At 31.3% G+C, this 21,976-nt stretch overlaps 2 protein-coding genes and 1 long non-coding RNA gene across 16 annotated transcripts; 2 read left to right on the forward strand and 1 right to left on the reverse strand.

The window, feature by feature from the left end:
- Positions 1–3,205: 3,205 nt before the first annotated feature.
- On the forward strand, positions 3,206–6,878 carry STP18 (sugar transport protein 14-like). 2 transcript variants are annotated; one of them, XM_069291829.1, is made up of 5 exons: positions 3,206–3,452; positions 4,843–4,931; positions 5,025–5,262; positions 5,655–6,046; positions 6,259–6,820. In XM_069291829.1, exons 1-5 carry the CDS (start codon positions 3,311–3,313, stop codon positions 6,709–6,711), a joined length of 1,314 nt encoding a protein of 437 aa, XP_069147930.1. In that variant the 5' UTR covers positions 3,206–3,310; the 3' UTR covers positions 6,712–6,820.
- Positions 6,879–7,081: 203 nt separating this feature from the next.
- On the reverse strand, positions 7,082–11,040 carry LOC101255860 (uncharacterized). 3 transcript variants are annotated; one of them, XR_011213517.1, is made up of 4 exons: positions 10,904–11,040; positions 10,627–10,746; positions 7,668–7,932; positions 7,082–7,548 (listed from the first exon to the last, which is right to left on the reverse strand). It is a non-coding gene; the product is annotated as an uncharacterized lncRNA (long non-coding RNA). The 3 variants fall into 3 exon arrangements; XR_011213518.1 differs by having other exon boundaries at positions 10,867–11,003; XR_011213516.1 differs by lacking the exons at positions 10,627–10,746; positions 10,904–11,040 and having other exon boundaries at positions 7,668–10,322.
- Positions 11,041–11,733: 693 nt separating this feature from the next.
- On the forward strand, positions 11,734–17,036 carry LOC101256353 (probable glycosyltransferase At3g07620). Of its 11 annotated transcripts, none has more exons than XM_069292834.1 (7): positions 11,779–11,945; positions 13,207–13,290; positions 13,627–13,859; positions 13,924–14,564; positions 14,663–14,793; positions 15,193–15,541; positions 16,017–17,036. In XM_069292834.1, the coding sequence occupies exons 4-7, from the start codon at positions 13,953–13,955 to the stop codon at positions 16,683–16,685; spliced, it is 1,761 nt and encodes a 586-aa protein (XP_069148935.1). In that variant the 5' UTR covers positions 11,779–11,945; positions 13,207–13,290; positions 13,627–13,859; positions 13,924–13,952; the 3' UTR covers positions 16,686–17,036. The 11 variants fall into 11 exon arrangements, with proteins under 11 accessions (XP_025884339.1, XP_004251626.1, XP_010313733.1 ...); XM_069292831.1 differs by adding an exon at positions 12,028–12,071 and having other exon boundaries at positions 11,783–11,945; positions 13,615–14,564; XM_069292830.1 differs by adding an exon at positions 12,028–12,071 and having other exon boundaries at positions 11,783–11,945; positions 13,627–14,564.
- Positions 17,037–21,976: the final 4,940 nt, after the last annotated feature.

A 21,976-nucleotide genomic window follows, 5' to 3' on the forward strand; every position in this document is an offset into this window, starting at 1 on the left:
TTTTTGGTGATCCAAAATTCTAGATTATTTTTTGCCGAAATTTTTTTATGAACGTCCGTTAAAACCTTAGCAATAAAGCCAATTGGTTTCAGATTTATTTTTATCGAAATTTTTCATGAACGTCCATGAAGACCTATAGAGGTGATTTGGGCCTACTCTTCGTTCATAACCTTTAAATATTGGGCTACTATGAATGGGAAAAATTGACAAAAACTGTTTAATATTTATTTATTTAACTATAGAGCTATAGTTATTGGTAGGCAGAAAAATGCTTAAAATAAAGGGAATTAATGAATTTATGTTTTTAAACTATATAAAGATTGGGGGTTGGGGGGTTGGGGGGGGGGGGCTCATTAAAAGATAAATGTTGAAAATCGGATAATCTAGAGGATAAGAATTTATATCTTAACCTAATTTATTACAGACAGATTACGAGATATTCTTCTTCTTAATTAAATCACTAATCCTTCATTAACTTAGGACTTGCTAATTAATAGTAAAATTTTATCTATATCAACCTTAGTTCACTAAAATTAAGGTAAAAATACATATAAGTTAACCATGGTTAAAGAATAAACTTGTACATATAAAAGATAAAGGGATAATGCCCGAGTACCCCCTCAACATATGCCCGAAATCTCAGAGACACACTTATACTATACTAAGGTCCTATTACCCCTTGAATTTATTTTATTAATAATTTTTTACCCCTTTCTAGCCTACGTGGCACTATCTTGTGGGCCCAATGATGGTTGACTATTTTTTTTCAAACTAGTGCCACGTAGGCTAAAAAGGGGTAGAAATTTACTTATAAAATAAGTCCAGGGGGTAATAGGACCTTAGTATAGTATAAGTGTGTCTCTGGGATTTCGGGCATAGGTTGAGGGGGTACTTGTGCATTTTCCCAAAGATAAATATCAATCTTCCATTCAACTATTAGTAATTGTCGAGTGTAAATATTTGAATGCATGTTTACTCTAATTAAGTGAGTTTAAATTATCGATTTGAGTTGTGATGGATAATAAAAACTCCTTCATTTTTAATCAAATGTTCTAGGTTCGAGCTTTCTGCTCATGAAAAAAATCTCGTCGAAAGCATTCTCAAGGAAACAATCTTACAATTCGTAAATTTAGATTTAGTCGAGTCCCAATATAAATACGAAGATCGAATTAAAAAAAGGGTGTAAACTTGAAATTTTTGTTAGTATAATAAACTAAGATAAACATCCAATAAATACTATGTTGAATTTGTAAGTCTACTATGAATCAACATTATATTCTTATATCCTTTTATAACCCTAAATGTTTAGTGGTTTAAAATTAATGTTATTCTTCTATATTAAACTAACATAATGTTAAAACCATTTTAAATTTTTTTTCACACATGTATCAACTACTAGTTCTCCTATTTTTTTTGTTCCTAACAACTTTATTTGGTAGATTTATCACACATTGCATCATGGAGAAACATTACATTTATTGTCATATTACTAAAGAACAACAATTATTTATTAAATTCGTCACTAATTCATTGCTAAATAGCCCTAGCTAATTTATAACTGACTAATCGCTATGGATCGTATATGAATATTGTTCGATGAAAAATGAATATATTAATAGATAATATAGATATTCATATTAGCAATATTTAATTATCGGTACAATGATAAGTATTGCTCCTTCATTCTTAATTAGGGGTTTTGAGTTCAAGTCTTTCTGAATACGAAATTGTTTTTGTTAGGAAGCATTTTGCTCTTTAATATGGTACTTTCTAGCATAAATTTAATTTTATCAGGTTCCAATATGAATATCAAACTTCTCGTAAAAATCAAAGATCAAATATTAGATTTACTTTTTACCTTATTTTGACTCGCCCGTTTTTCGCTCCAATTTTTCTTTTTTTTTTAACTACTTATATTTATATTTTGCAGTGCACAAGTCAAATTAGTATTCGTAACGTCTAATACCAAGCACTAAATGCTGTCACATAATAAATTATTAATTACTCTCTTACCTCCCTAATACCTTTTGTTTTTCTTTAAACTAGTTAATTATTAACTTGATAATTTTATTAAATTGTTACTATTTAGTAGTAAGGTTTTTCTAATTGAGTTATCCTGAATAACTATATTTTAAAAATCTAAATTTGATTACAAGTGTTTATATAATTATTTGTAGAAGAAACAAATAGAATTATTTTTATTTGCTAAAATAAACAAGTAAAATTCAAAACAAATAACATAGGGACTAATAAAAAAAGGGAACATTATATATTCTATTCTTTCAAATTCATTATTATTGTTTCTGTTAGTAAAAATAGAGTTAGATTAAGTGAAATTTTGAAATAGACATAAAGTATACATAGCTTGGATGGACAAATATATTTACAATTAAAATAATTTTAGGTTAATCATAAGAAAAAATTTATGATAAACACTAATTAATAATATAATAAAAATAATAATAAGAACTAACATATTATATCAAAGGTAAAATAACATTGATAATGTTTTTTTTTCTACAATGTTCGTATATATAACTTAAATCTTTACTATACAAATGGATTTATTTTACTATACCAACAATGTAAATATTTTTCTGTACAATTAGTGAATTTTACCATGCGACAATAAGTTATTTATTATGTTACCTAAATGCTAATTAATGTTTATCGAAAGATTTACATATAATGATTTTTTAAATGCAATATCTTTTGATATCGTTAGTACATAGACCTTGAATTCTATATAATTGTGTAATTAGTAAATTTTTGTGATATATGACTCAACATATTTATCATTCTATTAATTAAAATATGTTTTCTTAGTTTATAGAAAATAAATTATATTTAAAACTATATTAATATCACTATCAAATATGACATAAGATGTAACAAATTGTTAATTTAACATGACATATAGTTGATTAAGAAATCAAAAGTGCATATTTCGATTAATTGGAAATTAGATCATGTGCTTAGTCAAATATATTTATTTCTTTTACTAAACATAGAATTAATCTTTTTTTTTATTTGTTTTAATGTTCTAAATCTATCATATTCACATTTAATGAAAAAAAAATATGAAGACTTGTTTACTCACTTAAAATTGTCTAAATTAATCTCTTTAAAAGACAATTTTAATTTTCATTTCTTTTTTAGGATGAATAATATTATCCTTTGTCTGTTTTAAATCACCTTAAAACATGCATAAATAACAAACTTTTCTTCTCAATATATTTCTCTATCAACATTCCCTTTTTTTCATTAAAAAATTCTAATTAGTTCCTAAATATTGTAATTAAGAAAAAAAATGGCTGGTGGTGGATTTGATGATAAAAGTAGAGGAGCAAGAGCTCATCTTTATGAGTATAAAATTACTAGTTATTTTGTTTGTTCATGTATTGTTGCTGCCATTGGAGGTTCTCTATTTGGTTATGATCTTGGCATCTCTGGTAAGTACAATTTTGTTTTGTTCGGAGTTTACGTCAGAGCCAGAATTTTCATTAAAATGGTTTAAAATGTAAAATAATAAATAAACAAGGAAGAAGTCAAAGAGATCTAGTATATAACATATATGTACATGAACAGTGTGTCAGAGACGGATTTAAGATCTAAGCTATATGAGTTCAATTATTAAGGGAAAAAAAAACTAATCAATTTGTTGTATGAGTATGATTAGTAAAAGGGAATATTTTAGATAATTATCTTTGTATTTGATTAGAAGGAAGATAAAAAATTTCAATAAAAATAAGTTCAATCTTGTGGCAAATCAAACATTAAATTACTAAAAGGGGAAAATGATTTTCTTTACTTTTATATTTTTCTCTTTTAGTCCATTTGAAATAGTTTCTAATTTTCATTTAGTGTTGAATTGGGAAAAAATTGTTTTTTTTTTTGAAAAATATTTTTCATCATTCAACTTAGTGATCAGACATAACATGACAACAATTTCAGCTTATCATGGACGTGATCTTAAATAGAAGGCTATGTAGGTAAGTTAGGTTGTTGAGAATTATCTGGCTTTTTTTTTTATACTAGTAATCGTTTATTTAATGTTTCTTACACTTTAATTATCATATTATTTTCTTTTAGTTACTAATCATGCTTTAGTATGTACTCTTTTCATGATTATTTTAGTATTTTGTCTTGGCTTCTTCATTTTACAAATTGCTTTGTAATCCGAACTATATGTACTCTTTTCATGATTATTTCAATATTTTGTCTTGGCTTCTTCGTTTTACAAATTGCTTTATAATCCAAACTAAGCGTCTATTCAAAACAACCTCCTTACCTCCAATTTTGGCATAAGGTCGGAGTATATGTTCACACTCATCTTGACTTTACAAATTGTCAGCTTCTATCTTTTCATATTGAATTTGACTTTTTGTTTGTTTGTTTGTTCGTTTTGTCTTTGCGTGGCCCAATCTTTCTAATCGAAAAATCTTTTTTGACACATCATACCAATCACATGACTACTCTCGTTATTTCAAAAAGAATGACATACTTTCATGTTTAGTCTGTTTTAAAAAGAATGATCTCTTTTCACTTTTAGCAATGTTTTAATTTCAGTTCTTCACGACACGCTTTAATGTTATTATTATTTTTCAGGTGGTGTGACCTCAATGGATGATTTCTTAAAAATATTTTTCCCAGAAGTGTACAAAAGGAAACAAGAACATCTAAAAGAAACAGATTATTGCAAATATGACAATCAAATACTTACATTATTCACATCATCTTTATATTTTGCTGCACTAATTTCAGCATTTGGTGCATCACATATTACTCGAAAAAAAGGTAGAAAAGCAAGTATTTTATGTGGTGCTATTAGTTTCTTTGTAGGAGCTGTTCTTAACGCTGCTGCGACAAACATCGCTATGCTCATCATTGGTAGATGTCTTCTCGGCTTTGGCATCGGCTTTAGTAATCAGGTAACTCACAACGTACTCATATTTTCGTTAACGAGTTTCAAAATTCATTGTCATTGTCATTGAGTTGATTTTGTCACGAGCAAAATATTACAGGCTGTTCCATTATATCTATCAGAAATGGCACCAGCAAAAGTAAGAGGAGCAGTTAACCAATTGTTTCAACTCTCAACTTGTTTGGGAGTATTAATAGCCAATTTTGTTAACTATGGAACTGCTAAAATTCATCCATGGGGTTGGAGATTATCTCTTGGAATAGCAACAATTCCTGCTCTATTCATGTTTATTGGTGGTCTTTTCCTCCCCGAAACGCCTAATAGCCTCGTAGAACAAGGTAAGGTTCGTTTTACACGACAAATTTCAAGAGTCTGTATTTATTTCTTAAACTCTGTATCAAGTCAAACGGGGTAAAATTATTGTATATGTATGTATAGTACATGTTGAGTCTCGTGGCTTGTTGATTTGTTTACTTTTTTACATTCTGAATCCCCTTACGGGTAAGGGTAAGTATGTTCGTCTAGAAGCCTCCTTAAAAGGATGGCACCAAACACCCTTCATCGGAAAATTACACTGACTAGACAAAGTCCTAAGGTCAATGTTTTATATATATATATATAGTAGATACTGAATCCTCTTAACTTCTTCGTATGTCTTACTTCTTTATATTCTGAACTCCCTTAGTGAAAATCCCGCTCTTAGTGTTTTCGCTTGAAATATGTTCAACAGGCAAATTAGAGCAAGCAAGACAAGTTTTGGAAAAAGTTAGAGGCACAACAAGAGTTGATGCAGAATTTGCTGATCTTGTCGATGCAAGCAATGCAGCAAGAGCTATAAAACATCCATTTCGAAACTTACTTTCAAGAAAAAATCGACCACAGTTAGTGATCGGAGCGTTAGCTATTCCAGCATTTCAACAACTCAGTGGGATGAACTCTATTCTGTTTTATTCCCCTGTTATCTTCCAGAGTTTAGGATTTGGCTCTGGTGCTGCTCTATATTCATCTGCTATCACCGGTGGAGCGCTTGTCATAGCTGCATTAATCTCTATGACATTCGTTGACAAGTTTGGTAGAAGAGCTTTTTTCTTGGAAGCTGGTGTTGAGATGATATGTGTCATGGTAACTTCTCGTTTAACTTCTATACACTGACAACTTCTATACATCAACGTTCATAGAAAAGTGAAAATAGTAATTTTGTGAGTGTATATAACTTCTATACATGTTCATGTTGATACCAATGGTTCTTTCCTCGTAATTCTTTTCTCATCCTGACGTTGATCTCCCAATTCACTTCAACGCGCCCTTACTTGCTTGAAATTTTGATCAAACAGGTAGCGGTAGCTATCACTCTAGCATTGGAGTTTGGACAAGGTGTAATACTCCCAAAAGGAATTGGGATATTCCTAGTGATTATAATTTGCATATTTGTTCTTGCTTATGGAAGATCATGGGGTCCTTTAGGTTGGTTAGTTCCAAGTGAAATTTTCCCTCTAGAAACAAGATCAGCAGGACAAAGTATGGTTGTTTGTGTTAACATGATATTCACAAGCCTAATCGCGCAATGTTTCTTGGTTTCATTGTGTCACCTTAGATACGGCGTATTCTTGTTATTTGCTGGATTTATTATAATCATGACTTGCTTCATATACTTTCTGTTGCCTGAGACAAAGCAAGTTCCCATTGAAGAGATTTATTTGCTGTGGGAAAAACATTGGTTTTGGAAAAGGTATTGCTCATCAGAGGAAAATGGAATTGAATTGAAGAATGGAGATCTTAAAGTTTAATGTATTCTTAGGAAATGAAAACTGTTGTAGAATTTTTATTTTGTTTGTTGCATCTTTTTTACAACTACATGTATGCCCTTTGGATACTTTTATCTTTCTCTTCTGATTCCTATCGAGTTGCTCAAAAGTGAATTGACATAATTTAGGTAGCAAAAGTTGAAGTGGAATAGTCGAGTTGCACATAAGTTGATCCTGATGCTACTATTGTAGAAAGTATGTATCCTCATAATACATACACACACAAAAGATGATGAATGAAGCATTAGTTGTGTTCACCGCTAGATTATTTTCGCGAATAATCTGCACCTTTTACACTCTGCTGCAACAAATACTAGTAAAAGGGGAAAACTAACATTAACTTGCTGAAGAATTGCACAAAGCAAAGTTCTTAATTTGTTATAAATATAAGTAAATATCACATACATGAAATGTATCAGAACAGTAATTTCGAAAGATAGAGACTTGAAATCGGAATAGTTCATTTCAAGAAACATAATGCAGACAACATACAAGTTATGTTGCATTTTTGGAGGATCCGACATGGATGAGGCAACAATCCAAGAAACATAGCATACAAAAAGTAAGGGAAAACACAGTCAATCTAAACAGAACAGGAAAAGGAAAACGGGACGGGAGGAATTGAAACTTCAACAGAACCTTCAAGCATTAGCTCGACTTCCTTGAGTGCACCAAATAGCATAATAACCAACAACAACTTCTCGATATCTTCTATAGCCTCTTCATCATCGTTCACGAGTAAATGCAACTCTTTGCTTGTACAGTAATCACAAGCACACTCCATGAGTATCATTTCATTCTCAAAAAAGTTTGGACAACCTGAATTTATAATGGTGGCAAACATTTAATTATCTTGAAACACAACAAACATATGGAAATATTTTAAAACAAATATAACATGAAAATAAATTGTGTCCACAAGGATTAGAACTTATTACCAAAGCTTTGGAAGACCTCTGTCCGATCTATTAGACAATGGACGCTTCTTCACCGATGTGATCTTCATTTGTGAAAAGATAATTTCTCAACTCCTGTTGCTCCATACATGTAAAGTTTTCCATTTCGACTTCCTTTAACTTATGACTCCGAAAAGTTTTCTCATCTTCAGCTGACGCATCTTCATATATAAACTTCAAGGTACAGCTTAAGTCCGAATCCCGGACAAAAGTTAAGGTGTTGAGTTGAGGAGAAATCCAAAGAAAACTATCAACAATGTCAAGTGAGCAATTCACCAAAAATCCGTATTCTATATGCAAGGTAGCAATAGTACCAAAGAGCGGAGGATCTGAGTTTTTTCTCATGTCTTTTGGTATAACTATTCCACGCGGGAACAAACATTGTAAATTAATAGACTTCGATTGCTTGAAGTTTCCAAGAAATTTCATGAGCATACAGTACCAATGACTATCAAATTTATCTCCACCTACGCAGAATTCGAGTACAAGTTCTAGCAAAACTGAAGCTTTCATAAGTTTGAATGTTGGCAATTTAACACTACACTCATATGTGAAGCTAGTTAAATTAGGAGTATGCAATTCAATGTCAATCAAGTCTAAGCACCGTGATAGTGAAAGATACTTGAGTCGGTCACTTGAGATCTTGACTTTCTGCAATTTTAAGCAACCCCTTAAGTGAAATTCTTCAAGGTTGGGTTGATTACAAAGAAGGTCTTTTAGCCATCCATCAGTGACAAACAAATTGACGAGACACAAATACTTCAAGGTTTTTCCACAAGTTATTTTAACTACTTGTAGCATCCAACGACAACTTTCAATGTAAAGATTTTCAAGATTTGGTGCTACAATATCAACCATCGTTAGTTCAGCAAGACAACATAGCAAAACCGTCTTTAGTTTTAGTAAATTCCTTGCGATTTGTAAACTGCCTAGTCCCTGACAACTAGCTAACCTTAAATCCTCTAAAGCACTGCAACTTGCACATAAAGCTTGAACAAAATGTTCGTCAAAATGTGTATCAGAGAGACTTACCTTTTGCAAATATGGAAACTTTATGCCCTGCTCAAGGGGCAATTCAAGATTAAATCCCTGTATATCAAGAACATTTAGTTTCTCGGCAGCAAAGAATTCTTCAGTCAAGCTGTTGAAATTGTTAACAATTCCATCAACATTTAAAATCAATTCCTTAATGTTACTCGCGACAAGGGTCTTAACCCAATCATGAACTTGAGATAAGTTGATATGATGAAAGGATGGTAAATTTAGCCAAAATTTTTGTACGGAAACCTTCTGTTCATGCCGCTTGGCTAGAGTTTGGTCGACAATATTCACAAGCTCTGGTATTTTTTCTGAAACTATCCTACGGCCATCCCGTTCACAAAAGAAGAATTCGTCACCAAAATTTAAGTAGGAGTGGGAACTCCAAACAGTGTACTATGTCTTGGACAAAGTACTCAATTTTGCAGCATCTTTAGCAAGGAGTAAAGACAGCAAGTGCTGCAAAATTGGCTCTGGTAACATATACCAGTATTCAAACAAATTAAGGAAGGAATTTTGCTTTGTGCAATTCTTCTACATGTTAATGAAAATTTGTCACCATAATCAAAAAGAAAATCTTTCCATGATTTTTTCCTTTTTGATTTTTGGGGAAAAAATCATAAACATCTTTGTGAGTGATGGAAGATACAAGAGTTGATGCAGTAAATGATCAAATATCCAAATTGTTGTCAGAGCCAAATTTGCAGCATTTTCTATGTTTACTCCTCGCGAAATATGCTGCACAAATGAGTACTTTGTCCAAGATATGGTATACTAGTTGGAATTCCCTCTGCAACTTAATTTTGGCAATAAAACTTCCTATCATGAAATGGATAACTGTTGGAACTTTCAGAAAAAGAAAACCAAAACTTGTGAATATTGTCGATCAAATTCTAGCCCATCGACAAAAAGCAAAAGGTTTCTATAAAAAAGTTTTGGCTAAGTTTTCATCCTATCAATTCATCATCTCTAATGTTCATAATTGGATCGAGACCCTCGTCGTGAGTACCATCAAGGAGTTGATTTTAAAAGTATATGGACATGTTGACGATTTCAACATCTTGCTTGAAGAAATCTTTACTGCTCAAGGACTAATATGCAGATTTAAGCATGGATTGCCCCTGATCTTGGCATAAATTTTCATATTTGCGAAAGTTATGTCTTGGATGAGCAATTTGTTCAAGCTTTATGTGCAAACTGCATTGGCATAAAGGATTTAAGGGTATCTTGTTGTCATGGACTAGCCAATTTGCAAATTGCATAACCTTTATTGCAACTGAAGATAGTTTGGCTACTTTGTCTTCTTGAATCACGATGATTTGATATCGTAGCACCGAATCTTGAACATCCTTGCATTGAAAGTCGTCACTGGAATCAACGAGTAAATAAAACTTGTGGCAAAACCTTGAAAACTTTGCACCTCGTCGACGTGAGTGTTACTCACATATAGCTGGAAGACCTTCTTTTCCGTCAACCAAACCTTGAATATTTGTACTTATCTAGTTACTTTAAATTGCATACAATCAAGATGTCAAGTTCCGCTGAAGTATCTTACACTATTGTGGTGCTTAGATTTGATTGATGTTGAATTGGATATACCTAATTTAACAAGCTTCATATATAAGTATGGTGATGAATTGCCAAACACTCAAACTTATGAAAGCTTAAGTTTTGCTAAAAGTTGTACTTAAACTGCTCACTAGAGAAAGATTACTTAATCATTGCTACTATATGCTCGTGAAATTTCTTCTAAGCTTCAAGCAGTCAAAAATTATTAAGTTAAAACATGCTACATAGATTTGATAGTTATACCAAAAACACATGCGAAAAAAATCTTGGTTCCTCTACTCTATGGTAAAACTAATACCTTACACAAAAATTGGAACTTTTAGGAATTACTCACTTGTGTACATTCTTGACAGTTTGCTTCGGCTTTCTCCTCAACTCGACACCCTAACTTTTGTCCAGCATCCAAGCATCCAGACCTAAACAATGCTTTAATCACCTCAATCACAATCTTTACCTTCAAAATTTCAAGTTTTATAAGCCAAACTAATAATTGGGTTAAATTTAATAAAATCATCTATTCTTGAGAAAAGATTTGACCATTTTCTGCAAGAAAAATCATAGAATAAAGAATTACCTAAGCAAAAAATCAAGAGTTTGGAAGAGAAACTCACCAGCAGCTGTCAATGGGGCAGCCACAAAACCCTAAAGAAAAAAGGGTAAATTTGAAGTTATAATTTGAGATAGATGAAAGGGTTAAATTTTAAGTTTGGATTAAATCACCAAAATTCAATATTTATTTTAGCTAATCACTTAAATTATTTATTATTTTTTTTTATAATTTTAAAACTTTAGAAGTTCTGATTTTAATGTAAGATTTTGATTTTGTTTTAAAATTTTAAGCTTATAAGTGAACATATGTGATGGTAAGAAAATTGTCTAATTTCTATAAAATGATTCTTAAATGTCTAAAATATATAAAAATGGTGAGGCTTGATATACTGTTTCTCCGACTCTCTACAAAGAACTCCGTAAAGATTTTGTAAGAAATTCGTTTGAAAGTTATATCATCAAAATATTCATAGGTTAACACAAAAAATAATTTTAAAAAATCGTCTACTTTCTATAAAATGGCTCATATATATAAAAAATATGTGAAAAAGATGTTAAAGTTTCACGTGCTCCCTCAACTCCTTTCGGAGAATTTCGTAAAAGTCTTGTAAAAAAATCATTTGAAAACATATCACAAAATATTCATGAGCTAACACACACTAAAAAAGCTTAGTAAACAATATAATTTATAAAAAAAATTGCTACTAAACATTCAAAATATGTACAAAAAATGGTAAGATTTTACATACCTAGTCACCTTCTATTTTGATTAATTTCACAAAAATAAAATTTATATATTATTACGTAATTAATATCTTTATGATTACGCGAAGACTCTAATTAAAAATGAAAGAGTAACCATGAACAATAATGCTACAAGACAAAGATTGACTATTTTTTCTTATATATAAAAGGAGAAAAGAACACTCTTGTTCCATTTTGATATACTAAAAAACATTAGCTTTGGTTTGATAAAAATTCCAGAAAAATTAATGGATTTTGCTAATCCAATAAATTAAACTTCTTAATATTTTTTTTTCTCGAGTGTTTGTGGCCACTACCGACAGCTGCTGAGCTGAGCTTCAAGTTTTGATATTTTGCTGGGTAATGCTTTATTTCAAGAATGCCTGAGTTTATCAAAATTGAGTTCTTTTTTAGCTTATAATTAGTTTTATGTTCATTTTAGAGATACCCAATTGTTGATTTGGCTCATGGAGCTAGAATTTGAAGGTAAAGATTGTGTTAGAGGTGATCAAAGTTTAGCTCTTTCTTGTTTTTTGGTTATTTTTAGGCTCATTTTAGAGATACCTATTTGTTGTTTTTGGCTCATAGAGCTGGTTCTTGAAGATAAAGATTGTGGTTGGGTTGATAAGAAAGTTGTGTTCTTTTCTTGCTTTTAGTACCTTTTATGCCCATTTTAGAAATACCCTGTAGTTGTTTTGGTTCTTGGAGCTTGATCAATTTTGTGCTTGAGTTGATAGAGTTCAGTTTCTATCTTGCTTTTAGTAACTTTTATGTTCATTTATAGAGATATTTAGTTGTTGTTTTGGTTCTTGGAGCTTGAATTTGAAGCTAAAGATTGTGCTTGAGTTGATCAAAGTTATGTTCTTTTCTTGCTTTTAGTAACATTTATGTTCAAGTTCAAGTTTAAGAGATAACACAATTGTTGTTTTGGCTCGTAGAGCTTGAATTTGAAGCTAAAGATATTGCTTGAGTTGATAAAAAAGTTCAGCTCCTTGCTTGCTTTTATGTTCATATTTAAGAGATACCCTGTTGTTGTTTTAGTACTTGGAGCTTGAATTCGCAGCTAAAGATTGTTATTGACAGCTTAGTCAAGCTATTTTGTTGGTGGTTAGACCAACCATGGTGTATTGGGTGTTGTCCCATCAAGAATTCTCACATATAGAAGATGAAAGTTGCGGAAATGAGGATGTTGCGATGAATGTGTGGGCGTACTAGGAGAAATAGGATTAGAAATGAGGTAATTCAGGACAAGATGGGAGTGGTTTCTGTGGAGGACAACATGCAGGAAGCAAGACTTAGATGGTTTGTACATGTGAAAATGTACGGATGCCTCAATGCGGAAGTGTCAGAATTTGGCTATGGGTAGTTTAGGAGAGGTAGAGGTAGGACAAAGTAGCATTGGAAAGGGATGATTAGACAAAACATGATGCAGCTTTAGCTCACCGAGGACATGACCTTAAATTAGAGGGTTGTCTTGCTATCACTCTGTACTAGTAGTTGTAGTACTACTACGGTAGTTTCTTGTCCTTAGATTTCTATTACTATTTGTTGTTTCTAGTACTTCTGGTTATCGTATTATTTTGTTGTAGTTACTGATCAGAATGTCTTGTTATGCTTTCAGTTCTGATTATTCTTTTTCTGAACTGTTTTCCTTGAGCTGAGGGTCTATCGGAAACAACCTCTTTACCTCTAAGCTAGGGTTAAGGTATGCGCACACTCTATCCTCTCCAAACCCCACTTTGTAGGACTACATTGGATATATTGTTGTTGTAGTCAAGCTCTTATATGGTAGATAGTTCAATTTTAGTACATCTTGAATATAGTGTAAAATACATATTTTTCATAATCTATCATTATATGGAGATTGGGCTAGTTTTTGAACCTTAAATCTTTTTCAAGAAATATGTATAGTTTAAGTGGAAGGCAGTAGGCGCGACCAAAGCATTGATTGTGCTTAAGACTCTGATGATTACCTCTCCTCTGTGTGTTCATGAATAGTAAAAAGTACAAGATTTTTTACGAATAGTAGATTTTTATGCAGGAAATGATGAAGCATATTCTTATTGCTATGACGAGCTATTGATATTGAGCTGAACTTTAAGAATGAAGTACAGCTCGAAGTTTCAATCTGTGTGTCAAATTGATAAAAGAAAATGGATTTTGGTAGTGGTTTTGGTGGCTGTGACTCATTTATTTTGTCAGACCTTGATGCTTCCGTATGGAAATGCTCTTCATTCTCTGTTATCTGAGAGCAATACTCAGCTATCCGAAAAGGTAAGTCTGTTGAGTAAAGAATCGTCTGTTGTTGAATCAACTAAGGTTGGTGAAGGATTTTCAGGAACGCTTTCAAGCTTTGATGATGTACATATGTTAGCTCATCGCTTGAAAACTGTGGATAACAGTGATGTGAGTGAAGACGGTGAAATTGATGAAAGCGTAAATGAGAAGGATGAGGTAAAACCACATAGCAACCATTCAGTTGTCAAAACCATGGAAAATGACTCTGATTTTGTTGAAGATGCAACTATTGAAAATGATAATCTATTCGATGAAATGGTGGACATGGACGAGGAAACTACAATGCAGAAGAACAATGAATCTAAATGGGACCTTTCTATAGAGCAAGTAGTAAAAACAACTGATGAACTTTCAGCTGACTCTGATTTAGATGCAAATAGAAATACTGTGCTTAATGATACTAAAGCTGCAAATGTGACTAACTCATCGTCTGTGGAAGCTTCAAACCATCTAGATAACTTGCCATTGGTTGCTATAGGTGAAATAAACTTCATTCGTACTACTGGTAACAACTCTTCAACGGGAAATTTGACTCAACTTCTCCCAAATAATGGAAATCATTCGTTGGTGCTAAGTACAGTCAAAAAGAAGATGAGATGCATGTTGCCGCCAAAAACAGTAACTACAATTTCTCAGATGGAAAGGTTACTAGTTAGGCATCGTGCTCGTTCACGTGCTATGGTATGTTTCTTCTTCTCCTGCTGAATGTTTTTGCTGCTGTGTACTGTTGAGTGTTGATGGAATTAACTGTCCTCTATTTTGTTTAAATTGGATTCCAGAGACCTAGGTGGTCCTCGGAACGTGACAAGGAAATTCTGGCTGCTAGGTTACAGATAGAGAATGCTCCACTTATAAGAAATGATCGAGAAATTTATGCTCCCGCCTTTCGAAATATGTCCATGTTCAAAAGGTTTGTAGCTGTTTAGTAACATTTTGATGCATAATACCAGCTGATATTTTCTTCATTGGTTTTGCTATAGCGCTCTTGCTGAGTTGCAGTATAATCTACTTATCATAGATAGAACTTATAAAGCTAGAGTAGAAAGAGAATGAAAGATCTTTAGTTATCTACTTACATATAGATAAGATTAAATTAGTCAAAACACCTCCTAATTAATATTTCTTAAGAGACGTGTAAGGCAAAAAAGCACAGATAATTCGAGATGGAAGGAGTAATGCATTATTCTATCTAGAGCTAAATTTGAGCCTATGGGTATTTACTATTTCTTTATTAACGCTGTTACTTCTTATACATTCAATATGTGAGTCCCTTTATCTACAAACGTGTTATGCCTCCTTGAATTTGCAGGAGCTATGAACTCATGGAGCGGATTCTCAGAGTTTATGTCTACAAGGAAGGGGAGAAGCCCATTTTTCATCAACCAATAATGAAAGGATTGTATGCATCCGAGGGATGGTTCATGAAACTAATGGAGGGAAATAATAAGTTTGTTGTGAAGGATCCCCGAAAAGCTCATTTGTTCTACCTACCCTTTAGTTCGAGAATGCTGGAGCATTCTCTATATGTTCGTAATTCTCATAATCGAACAAACCTACGCCAATATTTGAAGGACTACTCAGAGAAGATTGCAGCAAAATACCGTTTCTGGAACAGAACTGGCGGGGCTGATCATTTTCTCGTTGCATGCCATGACTGGGTAATGTTAACTGTTTCATCCTCTTTTCTTAGCTTCTCATGCATTTCGTGTTATCCGCTATGCTTTTATGATTTGATAAATGAGTTTCTAGCGTTTAATGTAAATCTTGCTGAGTTATTGTTGGTAACGTCTGCAATTAGAGAGAACTTCTCAGTTAGTTCTCATTGAAAGATTATCGAGAAGCAGTATACTACTTCGGTTTCGATTTGTTTGTCCTTTTTAGTCTATTTCAAAAAGAATGTCTCTCCCCTTTTTTGCAACTCTTTAGGATCCAAGGTTACATATCTTTAGTTTAAGACCATAAGATTCAAAAGTTTCTTAACTTTCTTGAACTCCGAGCCAAATTAAAATCGAACAAACAAATTGAAGCCGAGTATAAAAATCCATTATGACGGTGTGATATGCATCTCAAGTTAATTACCTGACATTTTACCATGCGTTCGACATTTGTTCTTATAGTCTTTTTTTATCATAGGCTCCGTATGAAACGAGGCATCACATGGAACATTGTATCAAGGCCCTGTGCAATGCTGATGTAACCTTAGGCTTCAAAATAGGAAGGGATGTATCCCTTGCGGAAACATATGTTCGTTCAGCCAGAAATCCTCTTAGAGATCTCGGAGGAAAACCAGCATCTCAAAGAAAAGTTCTTGCATTCTATGCTGGGAATATGCACGGATACTTGCGTCCAATCTTGCTCGAGCATTGGAAAGACAAAGATCCCGATATGGAGATATTTGGTCCAATGCCAAGTGGTGTTGCTAGCAAAATGAACTATATCCAGCATATGAAGAGCAGTAAGTTCTGCATCTGTCCAAAGGGCTATGAAGTCAACAGCCCGCGAGTAGTAGAGGCCATATTTTACGAATGTGTGCCCGTGATCATATCAGATAATTTCGTGCCTCCCTTTTTCGGAGTCTTGAATTGGGATACGTTCTCTTTAATCCTAGCTGAGAAGGACATTCCGAACTTGAAAAGCATACTTCTCTCCATACCGGAAAAGAAGTATCTCGATATGCAACTAGCTATCAGGAAGGTTCAGCGCCATTTCCTTTGGCACGCGAAGCCGGTAAAATATGACTTGTTTCATATGACACTTCATTCAATTTGGTACAATAGAGTTTTTCAAACAAAAGCTAGATGAAAGTTGCTCCAGATGCAAGTCTATTTGGTACATTTGTTTCCTACTATGATATTGCTCAGACTCTTTAAAAATGTCACTAGCTGCGTGTTGGAGGTGTTGGATCCTCCAAAAGTAAGTGCATTTCTAGATGATTTGATACAGGTGCAACAATGTTTTTGAAGAGTTCGAGAATTTTCCTAGCACGCCTCCGAAAAATTGTTTGTGACAAATTTGAAATGAGCTTTGGAGAGGAACTGTTCCCTTGTATATTGTAAAAAAAATTTGCATTAAGTTGTACCATAATCTGCTTGTTGAAGAAAAATCATGAACTTGAACTTTTGTTCTATTAAAGATGGGTGATTTTGTTGAAAATTACTTTTGACATTTGTGACTACTTTTGAAATTCAGATTACTGGTCCAACTTTGAAAAAAATGACCAACTTCTAAATCCAAAAGTCACAAAAGGGTTATTTATGCAAATTAAGATACTTTAAAAAATAGCCTTTTTAAGATTACTTAACAATTAACATTTTAAAAAGTGAATTGTTTGATAGGTTAGAATTTAAAGAGTAGCTTAAAAAAGGCCATACAAGGCAAAACATTCACGCAAATCAGCCAAGACTTAACACAGGAAAAGGCAAGGCCCAGAAAACCTCCTTAGCTACAATTTATCTAATTACGTTCTATAGATATAATTCAATTTTCTATACTAAACGTTTTTTTTTTTATATTTCACCATTTTTTAATAAATTAAATAAATTAGGTTTATACAAGTAATAAATTATATACAATTATTTGTATTGTATACAAACTATTAATATGAATAAATAAGTAATTGTATATAAGTTGTTGAGACCATACAATTGATCCGTATAAAATATTGTGGGAGATAATATACCAAAAAAATATACAACTAAAAATAAATAAAAATATACAACAAAACACCATAAATGGAAGTTAGTATACACACAAATAAGTACAAATATGTATAGTATAATAATAAATTTATTACTAATACATATACAAATATAGAAATTTATACAAATAGCGTTTATACAAATACTTGAGATTCATCATAGCAAATTTCATTAAACAGTAGTCGTGATTCATAATTATATGAAATTTAAGCTATATTAAATAATATACTATTTCCTTCTACTTATGACAACAACAAAAATGATTGAATTTTAAAGGGCATAATACATAAACACGACCTTTAACTTGGCTTCAACGAAAAACTATGTCCTCCAACTTTGAATGTGCACAAGTAGACACTTAAACTTGTATAAGAATAAACATGTAGATACAAGTGTCCTACATGGCATAATACACGTAGAATGTCATATAGGATACAGAATTGTCATGTAGGATGCCATGTAGGATGAATGCGTTCATTTGCTCAATTTTATACACGTTTAAGTGTCTACTTGTGCACATCAAAAGTTAAAGATCGTAATTGACAACTGATATTAAGTTAAGGGTCGTATTATGTTAAAAAGACATTATAAATTTTGACTATGTTTTAAATAGTGTCTTTAAAAGTGACTAGTGTCATTTCTACCTATTACAACAACATTACTGAAGTCATGTAGGCCCCATAACATAGCCCAAAATGTCTGGGCTAGGGTAAGTTTGGTGCAATGATCCAAACCAAATTAATATTATGTGGGCTTGTTTTAGGTAATGAAGTGAAAGGAGAGGACAATAATAGAGATGAACGTACCGTTATTTATATTGGGGTCTGATTATATTTGAGTTAGTGTCAAAAAATTTCTGATTGAGAGATAAATTGCTTCTTAACAAAGACGATTATGTATTTAGCACGGCTAGAACGTGAGACCTTGATTAAAATTTAAAAAATAAAGTATTTAAAACTTCACTACAACTCTGGTTGATCTTAACACAATAAGTTTGGGATGAATATAGGGATTCAATAAATGACCCCTCTTATTTAATTTCTTCATAAATTATGTTAGAGAAAGAGGTAATAGGGGTTATTAATCATGAATATATTGTCCATCGCGAAGCCTCATTGTCCAATACGAGAGTCAGAGGCGGAGCCATGATTTTCAATAATTAAGTTCAAAATGTGTAGAAATAGATAGCCGAAGGGGGGTTCGACATCTAGTATGTATACATATAAACATATTTTAATCATGTATAAATGATATAATTTTCCGTCAAAGGAGATTAGGATAGCTCAACCCCTGACAAGAGTAAGTTGGTTGATATATCATTTTGTTAAAAAATATACATTTTTTGTATTTAATATTTATATTACATTAAATCTTTTTAACTTCGTCGTATGTATACCTTTTATACTATATTTATTTTATTTTTCTCAATAAAATTAAAATTTCTATCTTCGTCACCGTATCCAAACTTGTGATACTAAGGTTGGTCATAGTATTTTTGTCAATTGACTTATTCCACATGTACAAATCTCTTAACATAATGGCAGTAAAAAGTTCTTGAAATATTTAAGATAAAAATAATTATAGCTAGCTAAATAATAAAAGGGGTGTAAGTATAATAATAAATAGAATAAAGATTGGTATGATTTAAGAGTAATATATATATTATTACTCAAATACATTCAATTAATGCTAATAGACTTGAATCTTTGATCTACCACTCTACCTGCCTACTGATTAATTTAATTTAATGCATATCGTACTTTCAAGTAGGGGCGGATTATTTATATTTATAGTATAATATAAGTCGATTATTATCGAAAGGTATAATGAGATAAATATGATTTTATTATTTAAAGTTTAAGCTTTCGAAATGAAATTTTTCGGTAAGGAGTGTTTTCCAAAACTATCATGTGGAGCAAATTTAGATTAATCGAATCGTAGAACAGGTATATTGATCTCGAGTGTGGCAATCTTTTAAAATCTAAGGTTCAAATTTACTCTTTGTTCAATCATAGTGAATTATGCTTTATACACGTTAAAAAATATCGTGTTAAATGAATCGAATTACGTAATGATGTGCCTCTGAGTATATTATAAAATCGAGTAATTATTACAGATGTTAAGAAATATATTAGATAGATATAAATAATATGTCCGAATCGCAAAAAAATCAAATGAACTATAAAATTAAAAAAAAAGTTAAATTTATAAAATTAAAATCTTAAATTCGTCTCAGATCGAAGTTAAAAGATAGTCAGAAGAACTAGTGAGAATATTTATGAAGTGTCACAGCTGTAGAAAGGCTAAATGTAGGGAGTATTGAATGAGAACAACTAAAATGGAGCAGCCATATGTAACCTTATAATGCAATAAAATTAATAATTCTTTATTCTTAGCTTTAATAAAAGTCTGGAATATGTGTTATGGGCTTATGGCTTCAATAAATTTGGTATGTTATCGTGCGTTTTTTGGTGAGTTGGTTAGGTGAAAATGAAATGTAAAAAAAATTGTGTTGATTACGTTAGAAAAAACATGTGATTTAATAGAGTAATAGTGTTTGTGTAGGTCAGGATGGTGTGGAATTAATGATAAAGTTATTTTCGTATGATCTATATGACATGAGTTCGAATGGTAGAAATGGTCATTAATATGCATTAAAATAGAATGTCTAGTGACATGTTCTTCTCTAAACTCTGTTAACGCGAGATTTTTGATACACCAAACTGTAGAGATAGGAAAACCTTGTGATCTAATAGTATTTGTACAGATAAATTAAGGAGAGTTTAATTAGAGTAATGACAAAATTATTTTCGTGTGATCTATATGATATGAGTTTGTGTCGTAGAAATAATTATTAATGTGCATTAAGATAGAATATCTAAATTTTTCTCAAACTCGATTAACACGAGATTTTTTATACACCAAACGGTACGAATAGGAAAACCTTGAGGATGAGTTGATAAGCCAGCTAGTTTTGCATCGTCAATTTCCATTGTATTTAAATTATATATCCTTGATTTTTTGGGTCCCTAAATGGATTTGGGATACGTAAAATTTTCATTTATTTTAAAAAATTTATTTGACTTATAAATTATTTCCCTTTGGTACCATATTTATTTGTTAAGATTTTATGCACTTTCAAAAATACATTTAATAGTACTCACCGAAATAATTACGCATTATTATCATTTATCACAAGTATCAAATATCACCGCCAGTTACGATCATCAATCACTATTAACAATCACTATATCAATATCTACTCTACTGCACACAACGACATCATCAACTAACACCATCTCTAAATTAACGTGTACCACAACCGTAATTACTGACTATCATCATTACCGTTAACCGTCATTTTTTTTAAAAAAATTTATTGATATAAATTAATTTAATGTTTTACATAATTACAAGTGTTATACATTCAATTATTATAGGTATGAATAAAATCCTCTTTTCAAATAGAAATTGATTCGATTTCACTATTCGAATATTCAGATTCAACTAAATATACTATTCTCAAAAATTAAGAAATAAAACATCTCAAACTTAATATTTATCTCTCTCTCTCCCTCTATATATATATAAAACAACAAGTGTTATACATTCAATTATTATAGATATGATAAAATCCTCTTTTCAAATAAAAATTGATTCGATTTCACTATTCGAATATTCACGTTCAACTAAATATATCGTTTTCAAAAATTAAGAAATAAAACATCCCTTTCAAGTAGTACTCTGACTGTCAATTGCTTATTAGTAACTTCATTTTCAACATATAATTAGGACAAATCAATATTGTTACATATAAGAAGAATACTAGTAATTAAAACTTGCTTTAAATGACTAAACATGATAAAATAATAAATACAAAGTTTATTTTCATTGAAATGGTTGGAAATCAATAATTCAAATGCAATACATTTCAAATGTCTTTTTCTAATAATAATTTACGTCCAATTTTATAATTTTAATTGAGTTAATATGTACACCATAAGTTTTAAGCATGAAAGAAAATATTTTTTCTTAATAATTAGGGAGATTTAGGTTAAAAGATTTACATTTAAATGAGAGAAAATATTTTTTCTTAACAATTAGGGAGATTTAGGTTAAAAGATTTACATTTAAATTGTAAAGTCTTAAAAATACAAAATAATTGACTATCGATTTCGAAGAAACTGAATTTACCTTAACCACAAAAGTTTGAAAATTTGGAAATTATTTTTATCCCCAAATTAGTCTTAAAAAAGTTGGATGAATGAAAAGGAGACCCCAAAAGATGAAATTAAAACTTTCTTTATATGACAAAACATGAAATATATTTTAGTGAATAAACATACATGAGCATACTAAATACTAAATACAAAGTTTAATATTCATTGAACTTAT

The sequence above is a fragment of the Solanum lycopersicum genome, chromosome 12, assembly GCF_036512215.1.
Source record: "Solanum lycopersicum chromosome 12, SLM_r2.1".
Classification (NCBI taxonomy): domain Eukaryota; kingdom Viridiplantae; phylum Streptophyta; class Magnoliopsida; order Solanales; family Solanaceae; genus Solanum; species Solanum lycopersicum.